Raw genomic sequence first — 21405 nt, forward strand, 5'->3', positions numbered from 1 at the left:
TCAACATACTCACACAAACAAGCTCATTCACACTGCTGCACCATCAAACAGGCTTTTGTCTCTTCTTACACAACCACCCCAATCACACACACACACATACTTATCTCCACACGTCTGCATGTCAGCTAGCTCATTACTGCTTCCAATACAAAACCTCCAAACTACAGCACACATGTTCCTACTTTGAAGGGTCAAGTGCAGCTTTCTCACTTTGGTGAGCTAAAGAAAATCTTTCATGTTCACAACTTAACAAGCAATCAGCAAATAAAAATCATTGATGGTTAAGGTAGAAATGTATTTACACGGCACCTTTAAAGATCTTACATCCTTTAGAAGTGAGTAAATCAGCATTGACATTCAGCTGTTTAATTTGCATAACATATGTCCTTATTACAGATAATAATGAGGAGACAAGCAAGACTATTACCCATTACAACCAGCCACCAGCAAAATAAACATTATCATCATTTGATTTAATCTCATACAACAGCTTATAAAATAGCGTTAACAATATAGGTAGACAATATCTGATCATGGTCATAAGCCAACACACTAATTCTGTATCAAAAAGACATAAAATATATAGAAAACAATTCTGAACAAATATAATTTACTGCCACGGATATGACTCAACATTCTGTCTGCATGGTGATACAGAGGCATGAGTACCAAACTCTAAAGAGATATGAAATTGTCATTTGGGAGAAATGAAACTATATATACTACATTATTCCAAACGTGAGAACCAGGGACCAGAGTAACTATATTTAACGTTAAAAAAAGCAGCCAGCAAGTAACAACTCCACAAAATCTTTGGCTAGTATGGAGTGAGGGAGATTCAATCCAATTCACTGGATTGCAAACAGATAACAAGTCTCCTGACATGTTGGTAGATCAGCAAATGCCATTGGTCTTTAATGGCAAACATGATCTAACAGAAGGCACTTGAAAGACATGGAGATGAGACACAGGTCAAAGGTTTAACAAATGCGGCAGACAAGAAAAAAGAAAAGTTGAACTGAAGACATCATAATTTTTCCACTTAACGGAGTAACTGATATACCTCCTCAAATTTACTAAGTTAACAAACACAAGACATTATCTCCACTTCATCAGTGGTGTCGTCCAATGACAGTGTGTTTCTCTGTCTCTCTGTATGATTAAAAATACAAGACGAGTGATGGGAGAGCTATGCCACAGCCCTCCATGGAGTCAACAGATCTGTCATCTCTTTTCATTTTCATAACTGTCCCCCTGTCATATCCTCATATATGCATAGGCTTATAGGAAGGTGAGCTCTGATTTACAGATGCAAATCTCCAAAACAGATAAAATCTGATGAGGCTGGTGAAGATTCCAGGCATGTTTGGAACCTGGAATGAACACAAACAGTTAAAAGAAAAGGCATTAAGAATAATAGCTTTCATTTTAATCAAGAAACGATGTTGAAAGCTACAGGTGTGATTCAGGTGCGTATTCACTGTGTCTTACCACGATATAGTAGTCGTTCAGCTGGAGGCCGTACAGGACCCAGGAGGTTGAAGTGAATAAGGTGGCTACAGTCAGAGGGAAGGACAAGCACTGCACATTACCACTACGCACGATCCCTACCTAAAAAGGGAGAAGACAGAGCAGGGCAACAACAATCCATAAGCAATTTAACTTTAAAGCTGCATTAATCAATGTTTTTATATTTACAATAGGCCAAATTACTATGTGTTATGTGAAAGGGGTTGCTTGTGGTAACGAACAGAGAATTATCACCGACTCTGCAATTCCCCTCTGTTCCATGGAGAGTTTTAGCGTATTTCAGCTCATTGTTTTGGTTTAACAGCCTGCAACATTATTGTGTTGGTTCAGTCTTATCAACCCCGTTTCCAGACGCAGCTGCTTTCAGCAAATAAACTCTGATGAACCCACTGTACGCTATCTACCCTTTTCATTCTTTACACAATTTTTTTTCTGTCACTTTTCCTGTGTACAAACAAGTGCAACACTATGAATGCCTTCCAGGAGAGACTGTCTGAAAACGTGCACCGTTATCCCCATATTTAAACCACTATCACGTCTCGCGCCTCTCTATGACAGCAGACTTTTCACCCCTCTTTTGCATGTGGCCGTTCGAAACAGCTATAAACGCTTTTGACTTCTGACGTAGTCGGAAGAAACTTTTTCTTTTCTAGCACAACCCAGCACTGGCTTAGACTCACCACCTCTCGCTGAGATCTGGGAACACAGCAACATTAATACAACATTGGAGCAAGAAACACAAATGGTCAGACGAACAGACAAGACAACTTCCTATTTTTCTTCCACATAACTTTTTCTAACCTTGGTGTTTGTAAAATCTATATAATTGTCTGACTACTTGTGTTTCTTTCCCTATTTGATCTACTTTTCTGATGTCGCCACATCCCCTGATCTCAGCAATCAACTTTGTGGGCACAATGTTGATATTAATGATAAAAATGAATGAACAAAACAAAGAAAGTAAGACCCAAGTTGCAGCAAACTAGATTTCCCCTTTAGAAAACCACAAGCACATCTGGAATGTTTAGGTAAAGATAGTTTTCATGAGGATGAGATTTACCCATTTAGTGTATTTTTGGAATAATGCTGATAAGTGCCAATATAAAGTAATGTAAACTGTAAGGAGAAAACAGAATGTAACCAAGATGAGGTACAAACAGACAGAGACCAAGAATAACAGGAAGACACAGATGAGGGAAAGAAAGGCAGGAAACTGACTGCGGGTCATTCGGTGCTGTGAAGCAGATGGAGGGATGGAGACAAACAGGATGGTAGACAGAGCAACAAGATGACACAAAGAGACAAAAGGAAAGAGAGAGAATGGGGGATTTATTCCTTTATTAGTAAATAGCTGCACGTGTAGAGTTGACATGAGGCACTGGAGATAGTTAGACACTGAACTGAACAGATGCTGCCTGCTGTCTGTACACAAGTTCAGTGAGGCATATGGTCAGAAAAGAAGACTAAATGTGCTGTTTACAGTTGTACGTACTGAATATCGTCAGAGTGTTTAGTGAATATTGTGAAGTTTACATGAACTGTGGCACATGCTCCCTCCTGCCTAAGAAGATTGTCTGTCTTGTTACAGGTAAAATTAACTCATTGCATTTATAAATCATTAAATGCCCCCCCCCCCATTGTAGATTAATTGTACAGCCCTGTGGTGCATATTTCCCTATTTTATCTTTAGTGCTCCTAAGCATGAACAATACCTTCCAGAGGTCTTGAGATAATGGACTGCACAATGTTAAAGCTGCACCAGAAATGCAACCAGCTGTCATTTGACTGATTTTTCTGGGTTTTAATGGGCGGAAAAGCAGACATGACTTCTTACTATGAATGACTGCTTACACCTTGAGCTGAGCAATAACTCATTGCTTATCTTCTTTCAAAAGAATTATTGCGTGATAAATAACTAAAAGAATTATTGCGATAAAAAAGGAAGATATCTAAATGAACTAAATCTCTTGCAAAATAAGATATGAAACTAATTAGGGAACAATTATGTTAAAAATCAAAAGTCTTTATCTTGCCTGCTATTACCAACCCGTGAACATCAATTTAATCTATATTAGAGTTGCAACTAATATGTTGATGTACGATTAACTTACAATCGTTAATTAATCGTTAAACATTTCCCAGAGCCCAAGTTTCAAACTTGCTAGTTATGTCCTACAGAAACTAGCAATTAACTGGAATGTAAAACACAAAAAAGCATCAAATCCTCATATTTGAAAGGCTGGGACAAGCATGCATTTTTGCTAGATAAAGGACTTGAAAGACAGAAGTGTTGACAGTTAATTTTGACAATTCAATTAAGCTTTTAATCATTTCATCACTTATGTATGCCAATATGATAATGTGCATATTATTATTATTTTTTACGATTATCACACTAACTGTAACTGCTATCAGTTACAGTTAGTGTGATAATATACAGTGGTGTGAAAAAGTGTTTGCCCCCTTCCTGATTTATTTTTTTGCATGTTTGTCACACTTAAATGTTTTAGATCATCAAACAAATATAAATATTAGTCAAAGATAACACAAGTAAACACAAAATGCAGTTTTTAAATGAAGGTTGTTATTATTAAGGGAAAACAAAATCCAAACCAACATGGCCCTGTGTGAAAAAGTGATTGCACCACCTGTTAAAACATAACTGTGGTTTATCACACCTGAGTTCAATTTCTCTAGCCACACCCAGGTCTGATTACTGCCACACCTGTTCTCAATCAAGAAATCACTTAAATAGGACCTGCCTGACAAAGTGAAGTAGACCAAAAGATCTTCAAAAGCTAGACATCATGCCGAGATCCAAAGAAATTCAGGAACAAATGAGAAAGAAAGTAAGTGAAATCTATCAGTCTGGAAAATGTTATAAAGCCATTTCTAAAGCTTTGGGACTCCAGCGAACCACAGTGAGAGCCATTATCCACAAATGGCGAAAATATGGAACAGTGGTGAACCTTCCCAGGAGTGGCCAGCCGACCAAAATTACCCCAAGAGCGCAGCGACGACTCATCCAAGAGGTCACAAAAGACCCCACAACAACATCCAATGAACTGTAGGCCTCACTTGCCTCAGTTAAGGTCAGTGTTCATGACTCCACCATAAGAAAGAGACTGGGCAAAAATGGCCTGCATGGCAGAGTTACAAATTGAAAACCACTGCTGAGCAAAAAGAATGTAAATGCTCGTCTCATTTTTGCCAGAAAACATCTTGATGATCCCCAAGACTTTTGGGAAAATACTCTGTGGACTGACGAGACAAAAGCTGAACTTTTTGGAAGGTGTGTGTCCCATTACATCTGGCGTAAAAGTAACACCGCATTTCAGAAAAAGAACATCATACCAACAGTAAAATATGGTGGTGGTAGTGTGATGGTCTGGGGCTGTTTTGCTGCTTCAGGACCTGGAAGACTTGCTGTGATAAATGGAACCATGAATTCTGCTGTCTACCAAAAACTCCTGAAGGAGAATATCCGGCCATCTGTTCGTGACCTCAAGCTGAAGCAAACTTGGGTTCTGCAGCAGGACAATGATCCAAAACACACCAGCAAGTCCACTTCTGAATGGCTGATGAACAAAACCTGACCTGAATCCTATTGAGATGCTGTGGCATGACCTTAAAAAGGCAGTTCATGCTCAAAAACCCTCCAATGTGGCTGAATTATAACAATTCTGCAAAGATGAGTGGGCCAAAATTCCTCCACAGCGCTGTAAAAGACTCATTGCAAGTTATCGCAAATGCTTGATTGCAGTTGTTGCTGCTAAGGGTGGCCCAACCAGTTATTAGGTTTAGAGGGCAATCACTTTTTCACACAGGGCCATGTAGGTTTGGATTTTATTTTCCCTTGATAATAACAACCTTCATTTAAAAACTGTTTACTTGTGTTAACTTGACTAATATTTAAATTTGTTTGATGATCTAAAACATTTAAGTGTGACAAACATGCAAAAAAAATAAATCAGGAAGAGGGCAAACACTTTTTCACACCATTGTATATACCGCATTACAATATTTAAAAAAGCATTTTGTCTCTACATTATCTATGAATCCAGTGAGAGGAGTAAGTCCATTCGACTTTCTACACGCTATCTGTATGTTGTGTTTGTCTGTAATGCATGTGAGCTTTACCAGGTCGGTGAGCGGGGACAGGTACATGCTGACGGTGACCACGCTGCAGGTGAGGCCTAGCTGGCTGAGCTGAGTGTCTCCCTCAGGAAGCAACGCGGTGAAGTAGAACCAACCGCAAGTCAGCACTGTCCCTGCTGCTAGGGTCTGAGATATCACCAGCCTCTGAAAGACACCCACACAGAGACACTGAGAGACACGTGTGCACATGACACACTGACTTAAAGCTGAGTTATATACTTGAGGTCACGCTGACCTTTTGTTTTGTGTAGTGCAAGTACACGATGATGTAAAGGATCTGGAGTAGAGCTCCAATAATGTTGACCAGGAAAATCGTCTGATCTTTCTTCAGGATCCCATAATACAACCAGCCCAGGTTACTATGGAAACAAGGCGACCATTAGATAACAGTGCTACTGAACTGATCATAGTGAAAGATCAAGGATTGTACAAACACTCACTTAAGACACGTGATGAGGAAAGGAAGAAACTGGATATTGTCAGCACTTTTGGACTCTCGCATCTTCTTCAGGTCGGTCCTACAAACACACACACACACACACACACACACACACAAGTAGGTAAGAGAGAGGGGGGTGTCAACACAGATACAGATACTGTTGAAATTAAAATCTGGGACCATGTGTTCGGGCATTCCTCCACAAGTTCCATATCACTGTGGCTGACATGGGTTCAGACAAGCAACAATCTCCATCGTCTCCGAAATTCCTTTCATGTTTTCTACCAACCTAATAAAGTAGGAACTGAGAATAAAAAATCGCCTTGAGCATGACATTAATGAGCAATTCAACTTACAGTCCAGTCGAGAACATCCCGACTGTGAACACGATGCAGGTCCATGACAGAAGCTGCAACAAATCCATAGAACGGGAGAAAAAATCTGATACACTACCCGGTTATGTATTTTGCGTGCAACGTCGTGCTTTTAATCACGGATATTTAAATTGCATGAAATTTAAAGATGAAACATAACAACGCTGGCGCCCTCCTTGTCACACTGTGTTTCCGTGTTTGCAGTCAGCGTACTTTGTGTTTCTGCACTCTGATTGGCTACGTGATAAAACAGGTGGGGTGGATTTGATCCAATAGGGTGCTGAAACGATAACGGATGTCGCGCATTACGTCATCACGTTGAAAGAATTTGGAACGTCCAGTGAGCTACCTGATAGATCTTGATGACTTCAGTGTGATGGAGGGAGGGCTGTCAGAGAGGCACTGCACTGGGATAGCTTATGCAGTGGGAGTTAAAATCAGTTCAGCTAAACTTTATTTATTTGCATGTTGAGCTTCTCAAAAGTAGCTGGGGTCAAAATAGTAAAAACAAAAATGTAGATTTCAGTTTATACTATATTGTTTTATTATCATGTAATGTGTGCTTGCATCGCTTACTATCATATAAATGTATATCAGTAGTTCCTAATCTGGGGGTTCACTTTACTCTTCATGGTTAGTACTACTCAGCCTGTATAATGTATCAGTTGTATAATGTCTTCTGTGGCTCTGTAAGGAGCTTTCCAAAGTTGGAAAAACTTTTCAATGATTTTGACCATTTTTGTTTTAATCTGTGTTTTGCAAGATCCTCAACCGTATGGAAGTGCAATGCTAAATTACTGGTGTGACCCTATAACAATATAAGGAAAGCAGACTTTTTTCTAGTCTTTGTGAATTGTGAATTACTGGATATTTTTACATCTTCAGCCCCCTAAAAAGTATTCAAATGAAACCATGTGAGAAGAGAAAAATTGGCTACCATATGCAACCTGTGATGAGGGGCCACAAGCAGACAAAGCTTTGTTTTAAATCAAAAGAGCTGGGAACCACCGGCTTACATCACTACAGCTTGTCAGGAGGAATGTGCTGTTGCTACTCCACCAGTCAACTAGGTGCCCAAGTGACAAAGGACCAAATGTGATTAAAAAAACAACAACTTGGCAACACTAGCTGACTAACTGGAAGAATCTTCTTTATTTCACCATTCTTCCAGTTAGCCAGCTGGTGTTACAGGCTATACTGTGGGTTTTCAAAATTCACAATGCAATGATTTTACTGTTTAAAATGACATTTAAAAACACACTCCACTGGGGTGCACCAGTGTAATTTGATTCATTTCATTCCATAGGCATCCTTTTTCAACAAGTCAGTGGACTATTCAGGCTACAGAGTGTTATTTCATGGATATTACACCCAGCATTTAAGATAAGGATTCATATTTCAAGTTGTGAATTAAAACCTTAAACTACAGCTGTCTTCCCATTTAGCAAAGTTCAGGTGAATTTAATCACCTAAAAAGTCCTCATTAACCTCCCGTGTCCAGCTGTCAGGACCGAGCTTCAGAGGGTGGACGAGCCTTTCAGCAGTGCAGCCTCATTGCTGTGAAGCTCTTTCCACAGACCCCTTTTCTTTCTGCACTTCTCTCAAACTTGACCTTTAACAACAGTCTTTGATGTATAATTTTCTCCCTTCTTCGCCTTCATTTTCTTTGAGTTCTAGCTCCTTTTTTTTAAAGTTTGCATCTGTTTGACATTTCATTTTATCACTTGATATCTTATGCTATTATTTTTAATGGAATCTCTATAAAGATGCTGAACAATTTTATACTTCTGGTTTACATTTGACCACTCTGTTATTAAACTGCAATTTCTTTTGTTTTTGTGACAGTGTTTTTGAAGTAAAGCTCCTCGAGTTCCTTATCATACAAGAAAATCTATCTTTGTCTAGCCTTGATATTTAGATACCCTTTGTCCTTTCAAACACATTTTAAATGTAAGCCAATAATGAATCATCTATATTTCCCGACATTTAAAATATTCAGATGTATTTATAAAGTACACATAGTTCATCATCAGCCACTGTAACAGATTACAATTGACAGAAATGAAAGTAATAGTATACATTTTTTATTTTGTTTCATACTTTTACTCTACGTTGCAGAGGGAAATATTATCATTTTTACTCTGCATCATGTATGATACATGTAGATGTACCATATGCATCAGTAACTTGACTCTCTGATGGGTACCATATTTCACAATGGGCACTTTTACTTGGATACCCAAGAACTGCTAATACTTGTTTAGTCAGAAGAAGTCAGTAGAAAATCAAATGCAGGACTTTCTCTTGTAACTTTTACTAAATGTAGGTAAAGGGTTTGAATACCTCTTCAGGCAATTGTCAGTTTTATAGGTTATTAATTGTAATCATCTTGAACTGAAACATTACAGTGAATACTCCTATCTTTGATCTGTTCCACCAGGCACAGTTGAAAGGCTGTCCTGCATTAACCTACTGTACTGTTACGGACAGGAGCAGGAGACACCGAGATGGAGACACAGATGGTTTTATTGTACACGGGTGAAACAAGCAGTGAGTAGAATGGGTGATGATGGTTACTGATACAGTCCTTTTCTTAGCTGGGTAAGAGATCGGGAGTTGGAAACACACACTGGAGTCTGGAGAACACGGAGCTGGAGACAGGAACTCAGGAGAGGAGAAACACACTGTTCAAAGGCTGGAGTCTGACGCGTTGTCTGGTAGGGCAGAGAGTATTGTCCTTGTAGAAATGAGACCGGACACTGACTGAGGTGAGTGGGGTGTTTTTGTACTGGAGCTGAAGATGTAGATGAGTATCAGGTGTGTGATTGGCAACTGGTGATTGATTAGAATTCTGGTGAGGGAGTCCGCTGTGGTTGAGGGGTTGTGGAGCCTGGCGTTTCCGTGACATGTACAGAACTATACAGATACATTGGTGCTATTGCAACAAGATTTCTGAGACTGTGGGATCATCTGCTGTGAATTTAAACTATGACGTGATCATGGAAAGACTAACAACTAAGTTTTATGTTGTGGTTTTGAATGCATATGTTGCGTGGTTTTACTGAGGATGGTGACTTTTGGCTGTTTTCAGTCACCTCTGAGGTTTGCAGGTATGAAGGTTTGTGCACTCCTCTCTGCTCCTCTTCATTCCAACACACCACTGTGTAGACGGATGTTCAGCTTTCCCTTCAAAGAGGATGTACAGATCAGTAGAAGGGGAAAAAAAGAAAGGGCAGAAAAGGAAAAAAAAGAGTGAAAGAGTGTGAGCGAGGAGGCGAGAGTGACACCTTCACACCCAGTTGTCAGTTTGCTTGTGGGCTCATTCTCTCGCTCCTTCATCGTCCACCTCTCGGTTCTGATGTTTGGTTTTTGGACTGTGAAATCTAAGCCAGGGCAAGCCGTGTCACCAGCGGAGAAAGACGGAGAGGACAGGGAAGAGGGGATGAGAACAGAGGTTGGAAAAGACCTGGGGGTGGAAATGTTGAGGGTGCTGGAGAGATTTCATCGGACAGGGGATGAATAGCTTTGCCAAAATATTGTGTCATCCATCAAAATCTCAATGATGTCAGTGATCCAAAGTAGGTTAGTGCAAAAATACATTTCACTAGAACTGATAAAAACAGACAGAAATCTTTATGACATTACAATTTTTTTTATTTCACTTAAGATTTTTCACTTCTTAAAACAGTTTCTTATAGTTTTCTGTATTTACAAATTTACATATAAACATTTACAAAATGACACAAGCATGTTTAATAAGAAAACAAACAACTGTAAATGTATTCTGGGAAGTCCCTTCAGCTTGAAATTTGACAACATGCAAGTGGGATCACATCTGCACATCAGCCAGTGTACCATGATACTGCCAAGACAGTAGAAATGAGTGAATAACCATAAGCACCGAAGAAGCCCAGCTCCCTAAAACCCCTGTTAGTTTTTCGGTTTTGTACACTCGATCAGTGGCTCTCAACCTCATGAGAACATGTAATAGACTGGCAAGGACTTATGACACAAAAAATAAATACATATTTCTAGGATCCAAATGAATTCTGGTGCATTTCTTCTGATTTTCTTATGAAAAAAAAAATGGTTGAGACAAAGGTGCAGAACCACTGGTCTGGATTAGACCTTTTGTTTTCTTGTGTTGTTTTATAACTGAACTGATGTGTGATTTAAGATAATTTCAGTGGTGTTCGTATAAACCGAAGTACCTAAATCAAATTGTCTGCTTTTGGGTCAGTGTGAATGTGACAGTGGTGCTTTGACAGACTTTAAGAGATATAACAGGGAGCTGAGTGCTACACAACAACATGACAAAGATCCTACATAATGATAATGCATACCACCTTGGCAGTAACTGACAACATTTCCAATACACAAAATTAATAATTTCTCTACATGTAGAGGAAGAAAAACGCCATTAACAGTTGGAGATGAGGAGCATAATGCAAATCTGTACCAATGGTATGAAAATTTGAAAACACAGGAAAATGAAGACAATCTAATCCTCTTGTCATTTTCAACGTGATATTAATCCATTAAGTATTCTGATCACTTTGCTTGCAGTTTTGTTTATTATAACTGAAAAACGGTGTGCATCTTAAATGATTAAAAATGAGAATCTTCATAACAAAGTAATAAAAAACATCTTTGAGGTCCTCTTCTTTGGAAACGATCCACGTTCCACATTCACGCAAACATACACGCAAACACACACTGACAGCACTCTCCATGCTCATATAAAAAATTCTGTATAAAACAATCTCTGAGTGTTCATGGTCCCAATGCCCAGCATTGGGTTAGCATTGTCTCTGTTATGGCGTCTCGCTCAGCCTTAGTGTAGCATCAGGGCTAATAGGACTGGGATCATGGTAAAGAAGAGTGGAAAGGAGACCAGCTGTGCTCCTGAACTGCCGATACTCCTCTGGATGTTTGGCTCCATTGCAGCAGGGTCATCTAAAGAAAGAAAAGGGAGGGACAGTCAGTTTTGGATTTCATTATTCTGGCATGGTAAACACACCCAGCTGAGCTCCTCTCAGACAGGGGACTGCTGTGACTATTTTGCATCTGTCTGGTATTTTGTAGAAGAATCCTCACCTGCTGGGAGCCGGTTAGAGGGGTTGTGAACTCCCCCAGCAGCAGGAAACTTCACTTTTCCTCCATCCATGCTTTTTCCTGTATCATCTGCCTTGGATTTATCTAAATGGGTCTTTCCAGAGCCTTTGTGCCCGACAACATCCACTCTCAGCCTTAGACACTCCTGGCCATGGTGATGCATTGGCTTGGCTGTGGAAAGTCAGAAAGAGGGAAAAGTTCAATATAAGAAACCTTCTCAGGATCACAATAAGTTGATAAAAACGGCACTGTTATTATAGATACTTACAGATATAATAATAGCTCTCTCCCTGTCTGAACTCCTTTCCCAGGGTGAAGGGAGTAAAACGCTGGAATTTCTCAGAAAATTTTTCGGGAGCATGGGGAGCGAACGGCCGCGAGCACTCCCAGCGGAGCTGGTCGAAGGAATGAGGTTTACACACCTCGTAGTCCTCCCTCTCCACCATGTACAGCACGTAGCGCTCAGCTGCATGCGATGACACCTCGCCGTGAGTGTAGTGGGGGCAGATGATGTCCAGATAGTCATTGATATGCACTTCCACTGCGTACTCATCCCACAGGAAGCTGCAGAGAGACAGAAAGAAAGAGGAGGTTACTGATTAATGTCCTCACCCAGCAAAATGAAATAACAACACGTGTTCAACACACACCTCAACAGCTGGGCTCACACAAAATGCGTGTTAAGAATAACAATGAGGTCTAATCACACACAGACACGCACAGCAACAGAAAACAGACTTACTCACACGAATAACACACAGGTACACCTACTGGGGTGGAATTCAGGTACCATGTGAGGATGTTTGTGTTGACGTGTTTTAGAAACTTGTGCAAACCCGTCACTATGACAGAATTAGAAAGAGCCTGATCAGGCCGGACTTGTTCACTTTGTTTAAAGACAAGAAAACACACCTAGAATCTCATAAAACCCTATCACCATCCCACTCACACACACCTTCCTGCTCTCTTTTCCTTCATTTTGCCTTCAGCAGATTCACATCTCACCTGCTTACAAGAAGAATCAATTTTAAATGACAGTTCACACCCCCCCATCTCTCTTTTCACCTTCTCTGTTAGTCCACTTTTGTATCTGTTTAACTCAGTGACTCTTTCTGTCAAGATAATTTGATTTTGTCTATGTGTGTTGAAGCTCCTCACACTAATTTGCTGTCTCTATCTCTGCCTCTCAATATCTCTCTTGATTTCATCAAAGACAGAGACAGAGTGGGTGGAGACAGTCAGACTGTCGCTCTCTTTCTCTCTTTTCATCTTTATCCTTCATTTAGTTTTATGGCTCTTTTTAAGCCTTCCCGTCTCCTCTTTGCTCACTTCCTATGCTTGTTTCCCTGCTGGTGTCCTAATGAAGTATAGAGAAATGGTGAAAAACAAGTATAAATTCTGTACAGCCCCACTGCACATTTGTGGCGATGATGAAGTTTTCAGGGAGTTGTGTTAAATTTTCACCTTAGTTCACCTTACTTTTACTTATTGTTAAGAAGTAGTTATTATTCAGTGAGGAACAGATTTGTTGGGGCATAGGGGGGAAAAAAATCATGTGTAAAAATGTATTGAACTCTAACCTGTTGTCTTCACTTTCAGTTTCACATAACTAATATGTCTTTGCTTTAAAGTAAACATGATGCAGGTGAGGCCGTGCTATGCTACTTTAAGTGATGATGCTGGCTGGCATGTTGCAATTGCTGTGAGATCAGCCAAAAGCCAAGAGGTGAAGAAAGATTGATATTAGCGCATTACTCCGATTACATCCTCAGGGGCTCTAATCCTCAAATTCAATCTGTGCTTAAACTGAATGACTGCTTGTGTTTAGTGTGTTGTAGAGAGTGGAAGTGACACGAAAACAGTTCCTGTGTGTCAAACATTGTTTATGTGTTGCTGTAAGTGTGTGTGCTCCAGCATCAAAGCATGGGACGAGGTGGCTCTGACCCCCCCTGTCCTGTTGTTGTGGACCCCCCTAGCCAAGTCACAGACACACTGGCTCCAAATGTGGGCCTCTAACCCCTCCTTCCTGCCTCTGTATGTGTGTGTGTGTGTGTGTATGGGTTAGTGCTAACCTACCTGTCAAAACATGCTTTGTTAGCTCAGCACAGCTCTACACTTGTTATCCAGGGCTAACAGGCTGATCACCACCCTCCACTTGCAATCACTGCTCTCGCTCTCTCAGAAAAGGTTCTTTGTAAGTGTGTACACTCCTGTGCAGGTGTGCACGCCTTTGTTTGCGAGTATTTCAGTGAAAGGAAAAGAGACTGTAGCAGCCTAATTGGCCAAATAATCTCTACTCTCATCTTGTTCCCCTCTGCTCTGTTTTCTTTGAGTCAGACCAGTAATAACAGAGTTGGAGAAAACTAGACACTTCTGCTCCCTCTGAAGTAAAGAACTGTTTTAAATTGTATGGGATACACCTTTTTCCCACACTGTGTCCTTGTTAGTGGCCTGGCTGACCTCCGCATGAAAACACAGGCTTGTCAAAAGCCAACAAAACAGATAGATTCTGTTGCTAATTTCATTCACAACTCGTGCTTTTAAGAAAGCTCTCCTTTTATCCTTCTCTTCACCTCCTCATTCCCCCCTCCTCCTCCTCTCCTCCATTGGTCTGGCTAATTAAAAGCTGTTAGGGGTCTGGGGCCAATGTGTTCTCTAAAAAAGGAGGGGAGGAGAAATGAATGGGGTGTAATTATACCCTTTCCCTCCCCAAAGACTGAATGCCTGAAGGCTACTGGGCCCCTTCAACCTCTGTACCTTACCCCCTGTGGAGCTTTCACTATCCTGACTGGTGGGGATGTGCTTTATATGTGTGCTCATATGACTGTGAGTGTTTCACAGTTGCATTTGAGTTGTCCAGTTGTTTGTGCTTGAATGAGTCTTTTTTTTGTGCTGTGTATTGTGTTATCTTTATACGACTACAAGTCAAGGAACTGGGAAAACTCTGCCCATGGATGCCTGTTGAACCAGGCCAGAGTTTTACAGCGCAAACATGTGTCTTTCTCTTGTCCTCTCCCTCCGTCGTCCTTGCTCTTTCTACTTTACATTTCACTCATCAAAGCTCTCCACTCCTGGAGACTCTTGTATCTGCCCACGTCTAATCTTGCCTCTGACTGACAGTTCTCAGGAGAGTGCGAGTCGCATTAATGTGATAGCTATGTCGTATGTGAGAGTGAGAGCCAGGTGTGTGAGTTGTTGCAGACCTACTTTCCACACAGCTTCTTCTTCCCGTGAGTTGGTTTGTCTGCGTGTGCGTGTGCATGTTTTCATGGGAGATGGATTCTCTGAAGACCCTTATTCAGAGCGTCTCATGCCCCAGGCTCATGAGCACATCTGTTTATCAGGGACTACTGGAGCCCCTTGTGTGTTTGAGTGCGTGTATGTGTGTGTGTGTGTGTGTGTGTGTTTTCTTGTGACTGAGGTGTGGGTAAACAGTGAGGGTTGAAGGTGGTTGTAGTCTTTCTTCCTCTCTGCTGCAGAAAAGTCATTTCTCACTATGGAGCTACTCTAGCTTTTGCGTCAGCAGGCAAGGTGTGTGTGTGCATGTGTGTGTGTGTGTGTGTGTGTGTGTGTTACAAGAGTATAGAATAGCTATAACAGTGGTAGTTATGACAGTAGGTGAGTTCTTCAACACTTGGCCTCCTCACTTAAGCTTTGAAGTCTTTCCATTGTCCTTGTACTGCTCTACCACCTCTTCTCTTTTCTTTTTCCCCTTGCAATCCCTCTTTCCTTTTCCCCTTCTCCCTGACAACCCTGCTGCTGTCCCTCCATTTGTCCCCTGAGCTCTTGCTGGTTTCGGTCAAACAACTGACACAGGAACTCTGTCTTTCACTGTCTCTCTGGGGTGTGCTTCAAACTGGCAGCCAGGTCAAGGGGTTAGAGTTCAGGGTCGCAATTTCTCACACACGCTACCATCTGAGTCAGCACTGAAGATGTTTGTTTCACACACACGCAACACACTCACAGAGCAAGTCAGCACCACTGAAACACTAAACAGATGCATCCCCCCACCATTTGCTCCACAGGTAATCAGTAGTAAGTGTGCACACACTGGAATGTCACAACGGGGGGCTGCGGTTTGGATGGTTTACTGTGTTCTCATTAGGCGCACTCATCAAATTTCCAGTCGCACTCTCACACACTTTTACTTTGAGGTGTACACTTAATACCCTATTAATTTGCTGTGGTATGGCAGATTCACACCTCCTTTCACACAGGCTGAGGAACTGTCAGTGGTTCTAATGGGTTTAGCTGCTCACTTGTGGGATACTCCATTATAGCCAATCTAATATACACTGAAAGCTCTTTCTATATTAGCTTCCAATCTAATCTACTTTCACTCTTTCTCTATCTCACTGTCTTAATAAGAAACTCAGTGGGAATTCTTCCTCTGATAGGCACCAATACTATCTTCTGTCCCTACTTGGATTATAAATCCAGCACTCAACTCTGTAGTTTCCACTATTTGCAAATCTCTGTGCTTTTAAAATTGTCAACACGGCCGTTTCTCACTTATTCAATTCCAAACTTCTCCCCCCTCTTCATCCATCACTGTCCACTCTCTCCTCCCTCCCGTCTGCCTCTCCTTTATTCTTCCAAAATTAGCCCATCCCCCCTCTCCCTATCGTCTATTTTGTCCTGTCTCTTAACACTGACATAATATACCAGCGCTCTTCATCCAGGCTAATTTCTCAACACAAATCCCTTTCTCCAGTTCACCCTTCTCTAACCCTGCACCCTACTCCTCCTCCTCCTCTCTGCCCCAAAATCTTTTCACCCGGTCTCCCTTCTTGTAGCCTCCCATTTTGTCTGCCATGAATAGAAGAAGGCCAAATGGTATCGTGCTTGGTTTAATATGTTTGGGGGGTCATGGAGAGTTAATCTGTGTGCCCGTGTCTGTCTAGCTGGGAGAGAGGGAAATTCAGCAACTTCTAAGACGTTACATTAAATATTCAACGTTTCTTATTTGAAAAAAAGTTTTGAATTAACTGAGGCAAAACAAAACATTAAATACTTGCGCAGAAGCCCATCTAACAGAAAATGGTTGATAATTCTGCCCTTTAGAGGGCGATGGCGGGCTATGAGTGGACAGCAATGCCAAGCTATGCCTGAAATGCTATGAATGAGCAGTGTACACATACATACACACACACACACATGCATGCTTGCTTGCCCACCCCTTGCGCACGCTACGATAACGCTAGGCAAAAGCAGGCCTCTCTAATGTTAGCAGAGCTCGGGCTGAGAGGTGCTCTGTCTTCCTCCGGTGGAAAACTACTGGGGCAAAAACAGGGGAAGGTCTGTGAGAAAGAGGAGGACTGATGGAAGGAGGGGAGGAAGTCTGGACCACAGATAAGGAAGCGAGAGGAAGAGCAGAGAGAAAACAGAGGTACATGGATACTGTGACAGGGGGAGGAGGATGTCTACAGACCTGAAACATAGATATAAAGTATATACTGTAGTTTATGTAGTCACTAAAATTCTCAACTGCTGCTTTGTGCTATTATGCGTGAAGGTATGTGTGTACATTTATAAGCGTGTTAGGTAAGAGGACAGTTATATCAGCAGGGAATACACACAAAGCCTTCTGATATTCAATAGGCAGGATTAATATGGAGATGTCCTGTGGTGCTTGTAATTGATTGCTCTGATGTAGGATGGATCCCATCTGGGAGGTTATGGTGGGAATGATCCACTGTGACGACTACAGGTTTATTAAGTAACTTATAGATATCGTAGAAGTTTCATAATAACCCACCTACCCAGATACACAGAGGACATAGCATAACAAAACAGACAGAAGTTACATCACAGGATCACAGATATATATATATATATATATATATATATATATATATATATATATATATATATATATATATATACATATATATATATATATATATATATATATATATATATATATATATATATATATATATATATATATATATATATATATATATATATATATATATATATATATATATATATACACACACACACACACACACACACACACATAGAATGAAGCCAGCAGGATGATGGTTTTGTGTCTATGGGTCAGATGGTCAGATTACAAGCCGTCTGTAATCTATGTTAGTGTGTGTGTGTTCTCATTCTGGTGAGATTAGAGGCCAACAACCAGACGGGACATGGGCTGGGGAGGGGTAAATAATGAGTTGAAAGAGAGACAGAGACAGGGAAAAAAAATTACAAAATGTACGAGTTAAAGGATGGGGGTGGGGGGATCAAACCCCCTTCACCCCAAAATCATTCTCCAGGCCAAAAGTACGTGTCGAGGCAGGCCCGGCTGCTTAAATAACAGCTAAGGCAGACAGCGCCAGACACAGAATATTAGATAAACAGAATATTACATTACACCCAAACTCCTGATAAAGATATTTGCACAAAAAAGAGAAAGGAAGAGATGGAGGGCTCGGGGGCCAGCGGCTGTTCTGGGAGACGACCCAGGGAAAGGAGTGAAGATGGGGAGAGGAACAGACAGGTACAGTGAGAGAAACACACAAACACATACACTAACACACACAGTGACAGAGTTGAGTATAGTAACAGCGGGGTGGAATGCTGGCTGTAGCTAATATTAACACCCAAGTCCTCCCTCTTGCCCCCCAGTGTGTGTGAGTCACACATTTATCATGTCTCGGTAAGGCTGCCTACGGTAACGGCCACTCCTTTACTCTGACGCTGGGGCACGCAGACACAAAGACACACTAACAATCACGTACTCTCGGTCCACAACAAGAACAAAATCACTTGCTGTTAAAAGCTGATTGAGGGCAGCACAAGTTCAAACTCTCTCTCTCTCTCACACACACACACACACACACACACACACACACACACACACACACACACACACACAGGCAGAGACACGTAGTGTAAAAACAAGACCGGACCAGACTGAGAAAAACATTCTCAACCCCTCCACCTGTTATGTAGGAAAACTGTACACACACACACACACACACACACACACACAAAAACACACTCAGAGTGTCAAATCCTTACAGGACTTGAAATACGGGATTAAGCCTTTATCAATAAGTCACACTGACAAATTGGTGAAAATCAAAACATTCATACATACATACATTAGAGAAAAACACACACACACATAAACTGCTGCCAGAGTACTTAGTATTACTTACTATACTCCCTTACATGAATGGGCAGACTGCTGCCATCTGGTCACTGTCCCCCACCTAAGACAAATCACTGCTGCTCACAACCAGACCAAGAATCAATTATCATCAATTATCCATGGCCCACTGCGTCAAAGCCTGATGATGGATCAATGTAATCCTCCGAACAGGTGACTGATTGAACACTGGGGACGGTTTGGGGCAGGTGAAAGCTGGACACCAGAAGACAAGAGAGATGATGGAAAAAGAGAGGACGAAAGAAAGAAGTGAGTGAGAGGAGGGACAGAGGTCTGGGAATGAGGGATTATAGAGGAGTAATGGAGATTAGACTGTAAAATGTGGCAAAAACTATAATTCGAGTGACATGTGAAGGGTAGCCGATTATGGTTTCATTTGGGCTTTTAGCTGCCATTATCCTCCTGATTTAAATTTCTGTCGCTGACTTTCTGAGAAACTCAGTGCGTGTGCACATTTGAACAACAGAATGAGAAGGCAAAAGGTCTTGGTTCAACAGAAGTATGACAGATATAGGAGAAGTACAGACAGAATATAGGCATGTTTGTGATGTGTCAATTGTCTGTGTCAGGGTATGTTTAGTCATCCAGCAAAAGGGAGTAATGTTATATTGTGATTTTTCTTCAGGTTATACAACTCTCATTTGACAGCAGCAAGTCCAGGACCGGACTAGAGACAGCAGACATAAGATCTGACTATTAGACCACACCAGTTCTCTCTCTCTCGCTGCCTTATTTTTGTCTTTACCAGCCTTTTTTGTTTTAACTAAAACTTGGAGCTCCAGTTCCCCCCTTAACCAAACGTGATCAAGAAGTCTCTGGCTTCACATTTCTCTCTGTATAGTTATCTTTCCTTTCTCTCACCTGAACCAGAGTCCCTCCCCTCTGTCTGTGGTGACTCAGGTGTAAAACTCAGGTGAGTGTTGAGTCAAATATGGACTAACCCGTGACACAAGCACCCCCATTAGAGTCTTTATCCAATTATCAGGACAATTGTTTTCCTTGCAAGGCTCTTTTTTAGTCTTGCGTCTATTGTCATTCTTAAAGGGCAATTAGAGAGCCAGTAATGTAATTATGACACGACTAAAAGGCCATAATGGCTTTTGCCCTTGTTGCTGATTTTAATCGACCTACCTCGGCAGTAGAGAAGCGGGGACCGTCCTTCTGTTTCATCTCGGTTATAAAATAATACTGTCTTTCAAGCGTAGGGATCACTCGCTCCACGCTAAAAGCTCAATAAATCGCGCTGCGATATTGCGCGTCTGTCAAGCTCCATCGATTCCACTGAGTGGTCGGATAGCATTACATTTCTGACCTCAAAACAATATCATCAGCAATATGTGCCTCTCTCTCCGACACACACACACACACACACACACAATCACTATCTTCCCCAATGATAAACCACTTAAACATACTGAGAGTCTTGATGTAGCATATCTGTATAAAACTGATTATGAAATTAACCTACCGATGCATTCTCATTTAAAGACTTGTCTTTCCATGACACACACCGTACACACAGACACACACACAGGTGCAGACCCTACAGACAGCGTCACTGGCCAAGTTCATACTCGTCAGTCTATTTTCTACTATTAGAGTATGTCTGTGTCTATGTGTTGCGGTTAAATATAGTGGTGAATCTGTCCATCTGTCTAGGCACCCGCTCACAGTCTTCTGCCTTTACACCCCGCTGCTGCTGTATAAGTCTAATACCCTGATCGCAATCCTGTTAGGCGCGTTTAAAAGGTGGACCAAAAAAAAAAAAGCCTGACTTTAAACGCCACATGAACCTCATGAATGAAAACAACAGCAGACTTAGTCGTAGCAGTTAAAGCGCGTGAGCAGCTTCAGGGCCTTAATGACACAGGAGCAATGACTTTACATGTGTGAATTTTCAAGAAAGTGATTGATCGACCCTTTACAACTATTCTACTCACACATTAGAGCACGCACGCACACACACACACACACACAGAGAGAGAGAGAGAGAGAGAGAGAGAGAGAAACAACAAATAGGTTAGCCTACCGCACAAAAGAACAGATCAACACTTACTTCGGGTTCGAACTGTTCCAGTAGACGCTGTGTCTCTCCGCGGAGGCGAACCAAGCACCGATGCTCAGCGCCAAACACACTAGATACACCAAATCCATAGCTCCTCTTCTCCACAGGAAGCTTAACAAGTTCAGTTAGTAAGCGATAATTTAAAAATGCTTCGGTTATTGAAGATTTAAATGCGTAATACACATACGGAAACAGATTGTGGATTTTACGCTCCTAGTACTGATCAAGACAATTTAAAGTGATGCGGTTCACCAAACACTGTTGCAACTCCTGACTGGTTCACAGAGGCGCAACTTGTCTGTTTTGTCAGGCAGTGGCTCCACCCCTCGATGTGCTGCAAACCAATAGGAGTAAGATAATCTGAAAGCCCCGCCCCAGCTAGTGGAGACGCTCACTCCAGCAACCCGCACTTTAGACCAGGAACACAGACACACACAAAAACAACTCCACTACAACTATAATAACATCGTAGAACCGTAATTATCCAATATAAGTCAACCTGCATATTCGAGTGATAAGAAACCAAAATTATAAACAACAG

The 21405-nt window shown here is 41.4% G+C and overlaps 2 protein-coding genes across 2 annotated transcripts; both read right to left on the reverse strand.

Moving 5' to 3' along the window:
- Nucleotides 1-274: 274 nt before the first annotated feature.
- slc50a1 (solute carrier family 50 member 1) lies at nucleotides 275-6723 on the reverse strand. Its single transcript, XM_044209288.1, has 6 exons — nucleotides 6484-6723; nucleotides 6129-6206; nucleotides 5924-6047; nucleotides 5671-5832; nucleotides 1492-1611; nucleotides 275-1373 (listed from the first exon to the last, which is right to left on the reverse strand). The coding sequence occupies exons 1-6, from the start codon at nucleotides 6549-6551 to the stop codon at nucleotides 1266-1268; spliced, it is 660 nt and encodes a 219-aa protein (XP_044065223.1). The 5' UTR covers nucleotides 6552-6723; the 3' UTR covers nucleotides 275-1265.
- A 3414-nt stretch (nucleotides 6724-10137) lies between these two features.
- On the reverse strand, nucleotides 10138-21147 carry efna1b (ephrin-A1b). Its single transcript, XM_044209286.1, has 4 exons — nucleotides 20856-21147; nucleotides 11885-12180; nucleotides 11599-11787; nucleotides 10138-11457 (listed from the first exon to the last, which is right to left on the reverse strand). The coding sequence occupies exons 1-4, from the start codon at nucleotides 20951-20953 to the stop codon at nucleotides 11336-11338; spliced, it is 705 nt and encodes a 234-aa protein (XP_044065221.1). The 5' UTR covers nucleotides 20954-21147; the 3' UTR covers nucleotides 10138-11335.
- Nucleotides 21148-21405: the final 258 nt, after the last annotated feature.

Source organism: Siniperca chuatsi, linkage group LG9 (genome assembly GCF_020085105.1).
Source record: "Siniperca chuatsi isolate FFG_IHB_CAS linkage group LG9, ASM2008510v1, whole genome shotgun sequence".
NCBI classification, from domain to species: domain Eukaryota; kingdom Metazoa; phylum Chordata; class Actinopteri; order Centrarchiformes; family Sinipercidae; genus Siniperca; species Siniperca chuatsi.